At 39.8% G+C, this 7,610-nt stretch overlaps 1 protein-coding gene across 1 annotated transcript in view; it reads left to right on the forward strand.

Moving 5' to 3' along the window:
- The window catches only part of DNAH11 (dynein axonemal heavy chain 11), a 307,654-nt gene that overhangs the window by 931 nt on the left and 299,113 nt on the right, over positions 1 to 7,610 (forward strand). The window contains 1 exon segment of the mRNA XM_024738428.1: positions 833 to 976. Within this exon segment, the coding sequence (XP_024594196.1) occupies positions 833 to 976 (144 nt within the window).

Consider the following 7,610-nt stretch of genomic DNA (forward strand, 5'->3'; position numbering starts at 1 on the left):
TTTTTTTTTTTTTTTTTTTTTTTCCTTTTACCTTTTTAAATCTAGACTTCTTGTACACTTGAAGGTTAACGTATCACCTACGATCACAGCATTTATACTTAAAGAGTTTGCGAAGACTTTGGACCAAGATTTACAATCTTGAGATGCCTCACTGTCAGTGTTGTAAAGTGATGCCATCATCACTAGATGTGGTCGTAATAATGGCGGGGAAATAGGAACCCAAAGAAAGAGAGTCACTGGAGTTAGCCTTAGGGTTTTGTGAGTTCTGAATTGTTTTTGTTTTGCTACTCTCCTAATTTTAAAAGTTTGTCAGTGGAGTGGACAAGAACAGTTTAGTATTACTTAAGTTAAACAGTCATGATATCTGAAGAAATGACCTGATAGTTATGGAAATGTTAGAATATCTTGATTAAACACTGCTTTGAGTATAGAAATACAATTTAACCTCTTGGTCTTTATCTCGGTTTGGCTTACTTCTGAACAAGAAAATGTTACACAAAAGAATAACCTTTGCTAAGATGGAAACATTCTAATTTCTTCCTGTATTTGTTTAATTATGAGACTTTATGGTATATGATGATCCTAATTGACATGCTTTTGAAAGGACATTCCACACCAATAATACTGTGAAATTAACATTATAAAAGAACAAAGAAAATTGTATAAACTTTGCAGAAGAGCAGTGGAGCAATCTTATTTATAAAGGTAGGTAAGATGCCAGGTTTTGTTTCGTATGCTAGCAATCTACTTAAAAGTTAGATACAGCAAATCCTGCTTGTTAACATGGAAGCTACATTGTGGAGTTAAAATAATTATGTTACTCTTGTTTCAGATTCCAAGAGATGCAAAACATAAACTTATTTATATTGCCAAGAAGAGTACTGAAAACATTGGAGTAAATGATTTCTCTCAATCGGTTTTATTTGGAGAGTTACCTGCCTCATCCCTTGGACATGTAACTGCTTTCCTAGACGAGGTACTGGTCTATCCTTAATATTTCATTTATCTTTATGACACTTGGAATTATTCAGGACAACTGTGGCTATTAAAAAGAGAATTTAGAAGCCAGTCATCTCATTAGCCAGGTGGACGGAAAATGATAGTATTTAGGCTGTTCCTGAAATGAGCTGATATTGATGCTGATGTTCAACAGGTGGTAATTTGCAGGATCCTCCTTTTCCTCTCTTTGTAAATCATGGAAGAAATTAAAAAGCAGCTTGAATTGAATAGGCTCCTGTACTTAGCTATAGGTATTAAACTTCACGTTCAGAGTAGAGACAAATTTACCCTTTGGAAAGGGGTATTATCAGTTTTTCAGATTCCTGTTAGTTTCTAAGTGCACTCATGTTAGATAATGGGAAAGGGTAATGGAAATAATGTATTAGGAATGACTGCCTTAAAATTCCTCTTTCTCTCCCCTTAAGTCAGAGAAATGCTCTCTAAACCCGTGTTACTGGCACTCTAATGTGCATTAGAACCACCTAGGGATTTTGTTAAAGACAAACTGATAAATGAGGTTTGGAGTGGGGCTGAAATTCTACATTTCTAACCTGGTGCCGATGCTGTTTGTTCATGAACCAGCTTTGAGGAGCAACATACCAAATAACTAGGTTTGGCAGAACCAGAGCAGTGGTTCTCAAACTTTGCTGAACATTTGGACCACCTGGGGAACTAACATGCCTCGGCCCAGGTCACACCTCTTACCAATTAAATCAGAATGTCTGGGGGCGGGTGGGAGCCAGGCTGCAGTAGTTGTTAAAGATCTCCAGGTGACTCTAATGCACCCCAAACTCTGGGAAACACTGGGTTAGTATCAGTAAACCAGATTTCAGTAGCCAAAGCAGTCTTGCCAAGGCCAATATTTAACATAGGAATAATTGCCAACATACTTTTTTACTAATGATTTGTCAATCTCCATCTTTCACACCTCTTCTCCTTCCTGAGTCTCTTCTGCTGTCTTCTTGAAAGGAGATGTTTTCTTGCGGTCTCTGGGCTAACTAAAGCTTCTGTCCCCCAGCTTCAGTTCTACCTTGGTTTCACTCCTCTTCTGTTGAATTTACATGGTTTTAGTTGATTTCATGGAGATAACTAGGAAGAGAGTTTTCTGTCTTCAGCACTTGAGACAGTTTTCGGTATGTAGCAGGTGTTCAAGAGATTTTTATTGAACTGAATCTGATGAAAGGATTTCACATGTTATGTGAATGACCTTTGGTCCTGTGAATCCAGGCTGCCATCAGCTGGCCTTGGAAGGGCAAGGCAGCACTCTTCATTGGAATTCTTACTCTGTCTGTGTACGGCGACAGAAGATACAAAACCCTTTCCAGTTCCTCGGAATTTACCTCAATACCAGGGTCTGCGCAGTCCTCTGAAAAGTTTAAGTGAAAGAGAGTAAGCTGTCCCTAAGCACACCTATAGAAGGCACAGAACATTCAGAACCTCACGGGTTTAACAGGTTTGGAAGATTCTCATTTATTTAATTATGCTTGAGGATATGAGCATTGGGAGGAAACAAGTGAGGATGTCACACTCAAGATGTCACTTGGGTTTCTTTATGGACAAGGCTTAAATTCAGAATGAAGGGGCCCTAAGGCAATATTATAGATTTTTAGATAAAAAAGTTTTCAAAGCTTGTCTTTGCTTAGTATCCACAATGGCTCACATAATTGGCTAATTAACTGTGGCTTACGATGTTTGAAGGACTCCCGAACTTTTCTCTCCAGGCAAGATCTCTCTCCCAAATTCCAAAGAGCTCCATATGCCTGCCTGACATTCCACTTGGGGTACAATAGACATTTCATACTTAACATTCCAAGTTGAGCTGATGTTCCCCACCCTGTGCTGTTTGGAATTATTCCCAGAATAATGGATGTGAACTCCATCCTTCCAGATGCCCAAACCAGAAAAACCTCCTAGTCAGCCCTGACTCTTGGCTTTGTCTCACACTTTATATCCATTCTGTCAGGAAATCTTCCAAGTTCTGCCTTCAAACATACCCAGAATCAGTTCCCCTCTCGCCTCCATTGCTACCACCCTGGTCCAGCTCACCATTATCTCTCACCTGTGCTAGTAATACAACAGCCTCTTAATTGGTTTTTCTGCTTCTATATGACTCCCATCTAGAACCTATTCCCAACACAGCAGCTAGAGTGATCCTTGTTGAAACACGAGAAAACATGTCACTTTCTGCTCAGACCCTGCACTGGTTCTCCTTTTACTCAGAGTAAGGGCCCAAGAGCTTATAGCAGTCTAGACTTTGCATTGTTGCTCGTTGTGGATCAACAGTATCAGCATCAGCTGGAAACTTGTTAAAACTGTAGAATCTCAGGCCCCACCCCAGAGCCGCTAAATCAGGACCAAGAAGCACAGGTGATTCTTAGGATTGTTAAAGGATGAAAGTATCGGGTAGAATTCTCTGTGATCTGACCTCCGCATGACCTCTCAACTCATCTCAGTTGCTAACTCATGGCTTACTTGCATTTCCTTAATTGTCTCAGGCACACTGGTGCCCCAGGGCCTTTGCTCTTGCCATTTCTTCATCTTCCCCAGAATCCACTCAGCCAACCCCTTCATGTCTTGCAAGTCTTTTTTGCTCAAATATCTATTTTCTGTGAAGCCACCCTCCTGGTGAGCAGGGATCTTTGAAGGGCAGGGACTTAGGGTCAGGCAAGTGAGAAATCCACTTCAAGAACAAAACTTCCAGAGAGGTGGGGAGAAACAAAAACAACCCAGTAATCAAGAGGAGTAATAATTTAAGGCAGTATTATTATTACTATTTTGGCTGTGCCATGCAGCTTACAGAATCTTAGTTCCCCAACCAGGGATTGAATCTGGGCCCTCTGCAGTGAAAACAGAGTCCTAGCCACTGGACCCACCAGGGAATTCCCAAACGCAGTATTTTAAAAAATAAAATTTAATGCAGAAAAAAATCAACACTTGAAGTAAAAGTAGGATCACTAACAGTGCCATGCCAAGTCATATTAGAGGCTGAGGCAAAAGGTCAGTAATACTCATCCTGTCTTTACTCAAAAATGTTGATACTTTATTCATCATTTTTGGATTAGCTTTTACTTTAAAAATATTTTAAAATATTATTCATCTCAATTATTGAGGTTTGTTGGGGTTTTTTTTTGGTGCCCTCTTATGCTGCAAAGTGAGTGCCTTACTTGCCTTACAGTAGTCCGAGCTCTTAATCTTTGTTGCTCACTGATGAGTCCCAAACACAAAAGACTCTGCCTGACACATAGTACGATCTAAGTAAGTACTTGTTAAACAAATGAAGGTTAAATAAGGGCTAAAGATAGCCTGTTCTTATAAGAGACAAAACACTGAAGCGGCAAGATATTTCTTTAGAGAAAAAGCATTTGGTGTACGATCTCTGCTATCTCCATTTGAATTTTTTGGACATTTATATGAAAAGGACACTGTGGGAAATTGTATGCTAAATAAGCCCATAGTTGTCATTTGTTCATTTAATCAGAACTTAATGAATATCTGCTTGGTGCCAGTGACTGAACACACCTGGCAATTAGGACGTTTCTGCCGTCGGAAAGCATGCAGTGTGAGCCAGCAGTGATATGATGTGGTGGATGTAGTGGTTTTAGCAGGATGCTGTGGCGCCTACAGGGCTGGAAGGGAAGGTGGGGGAGTCTCAAATAGGATGATTATAGGTCTTGGTTTGCTTGGGGGCGGTTCCACTTTCCTCCTGTTACAGATCAGTTAACATCTTGTTTTTATTGCTTGTTTTTACTCTCTAAAGCATCCTCAGTTGTATAGTAAGTTACTTGGTCCCCATAGTGTCGAAGGACAGGAGGCATAGCTAGATGTAGGAGAGGGAAGAAGGGAGAAGCAGTGCAAAGGCACAGAGGTGAGGAAATGCAGATTGCATTTTTATTTTTTATTTATTTTATTTTTTATTTTTTTGCCATACGCGGGCCTCTCGCTGTTGTGGCCTCTCTCGTTGCGGAGCACAGGCTCCAGACGCGCAGGCTCAGCGGCCATGGCTCACGGGCCCAGCCACTCCGCGGCATGTGGGATCTTCCCGGACCAGGGCACGAACCCGTGTCCCCCTGCATCGGCAGGCAGACTCTCAACCACTGCGCCACCAGGGAAGCCCCAGATTGCATTTTAAAAAATGGACTCCATTAATATGTTTAGATTGGGGAAGAAGAGCTGGAGGGTGGTGAGAAATAAAGCTGGAGAGGCTGATTAGAAAATTAATCAGCATGTAACTTTTTCATCCAATGGTTGCCACCAAAGCCGGTTGTCAAACTCATATCCATGTGTTTACTGGAAGATGGTAGCAGTAAGGCGTGTTCTGTGAAGGTTTTTATCACGACAGGCTTCAGCGGAAAGTTTTGAAATCAAATGGTCATTTATGACTTGCATTCCAAGCTAAACAACTTCTGTCTTTCTGGGTACTTTGTATATGAAGAAGAAAAACATTTAATGCAAGGATTGGTGAATTGGTGACTCAATCAAGGAGCGAGGAGGGACTGTGTTATTGAGGTAGTGATTGGAATGAAAAGGGTTGAGGTAGTTTTCCAGTGCTGTGGTTCTTAACTGGGGTAGAATAAAGAAGGGATGGACCAAGTGTTTGAAAGGAATATGGGGAAGGTCATTTGACTATTTTTTCTCGTTTAATGACCTAATATACTCTCACTTGTATTCAGTGTTGTATAGTCTTTGAAGTTTGACTCAGATATACAGTGATTAACAGTAATTTATGTTGATAAGCTGGGACCTTCCAAACTTCTCTCTCCAGCCTTGATCTCTCTCCTGAACTCCAAGCTTAGACTTCCACTGCCCTTACGGACATGGCACTTGCTGTGTAATAGACATCTCAAATCCAGCTTCCCAATCTGCTGCTCAACATTATTATGTGTCCCTATACATTATTATTTCTAACTATATTATGTAATTAGCAAAAGTATTAAAAATGTCATGTAGTTATTTCCTTAAGTATTATGTTGACCCAAATCTTGAAAGAAACAATAATTGTAAATGCTTATCAAGCCAGAATGAAAGTTATGATTTGATTTTTGTAGTTAGTGTCTGGGGCCCATTCCTAGACATTTCCGTTTAAGAAGTCTGGCAGAGGACCAGGCTCCTGTACTTTGAAAGTGTTTGTCTCGCAATAGTCTCTACTGATTTAAGAACCACTGTAAAAAGAAACACTCCAGACTTAAAAAGAGATAAAAGAAAGGTGAGTAAAGAGAACTCTAGCAAAGGCACCATGGCTCTTTTATCTGTAGTTGTATATCCCCTAGTAAACGTGTCCAAATTATTTTGGTTCAGAGAAAGTTCACGGATTTTTCTTATAAGTCATAAAACCTAGACCAAAAAATTTACAGCTGAAGACAAAACCCCAGGTTAATTGAATTACTTTGTATACAGCTTGTTGATAACAAGATTTATTGTCCTTAAAGAGCACATCCCAGGTCAATTTGTTCTAAATGATGTTCATGGAGTTACTCTTGTTGCTCGCCTAATTGCTCTACAAAGCATGGGGCTCAGAATTTCCTAACAATTTTATCTACAGCTTGTGACACGAATATTTAATTTTAAAAGAAGTTGGCCTCGTCACAGAACAGTAAATAGAGTGAAGGTTTGAAACAGTATCCAGTAAATTAGAAATGTTGAAGAACCAGAATTATCCTCAACCCTGACTTTTAGAAAAAGCTGTTGCTATTGGGAATTTAATCTAGAAAGCAGTTTTTCAGTGGATCAGTGCATGTTCAGCCCAGTAAGATTAAACTCTTCAGTCTGGATTCCAAAGCTCTTTATGAACCTTCCCAGCATTTCTCACAGCCCCACCTCTTAGGGATGCTGGCTCTAGTTTCAGGCAGACCAGACTGGAACTTTCTCAGAACCCTACGCCTGCAACCCTCAGTGATTTTGCATCAGTGTTCAGTTTTCTGCCTGCCCTGCCTCGTTCATCTTAAAGATTTTAACCAAGTAGCAAGTTTCCTGGCAAGTCTTCCCTAATAACCCTCCTGGCCAGAGATGGGTGTTTCTCCTGTGTTTCCACATGACACAAAAACGTGCCTTTCATGGCAGTTCTGATATCGAGGTACCTAACCCACGGAGCTCATAGAAGACACGCTAGTTCTTTTCTTTTTTAAAATTTATTTTTATTCAAGTATAGTTGATTTACAATGTTGTGTTAATTTCTACTGTACAGCAAAGTGATTCAGTTATATATATATATTTTTTTCATATTCGTTTCCATTATGGTTTATCACAGAATGTTGAATATAGTTCCCTGTGCTATACAGTAGGACCTTGTTGTTTATCCATCCAATATATAATAGTTTGCATCTGCTAACCCCAAACTCCCAGTCCATTCCTCCCCTACACTCCTCCCCCTTGGCAACCACAAGTCTGTTCTCAGTGTCTGTGAGTCTGTTTCTGTTTCATAGATAAGTTCATTTGTGTTACATTTTGGATTCCACATATAAGTGATACCATATGGTATGTCTTTCTGATTTACTTCACTTAGTATGATAATCTCTACGTCCTTCCATGTTGCTGCAAATGGCATCATTTCATTCTTTTTTTATAGCTTAGTAGTATTCCATGATATATATATACCACATCTTTTCTTTTTTTTA

The sequence above is a fragment of the Neophocaena asiaeorientalis genome, unplaced genomic scaffold, assembly GCF_003031525.2.
Source record: "Neophocaena asiaeorientalis asiaeorientalis breed wild unplaced genomic scaffold, Neophocaena_asiaeorientalis_V1.1 scaffold89, whole genome shotgun sequence".
Classification (NCBI taxonomy): domain Eukaryota; kingdom Metazoa; phylum Chordata; class Mammalia; order Artiodactyla; family Phocoenidae; genus Neophocaena; species Neophocaena asiaeorientalis.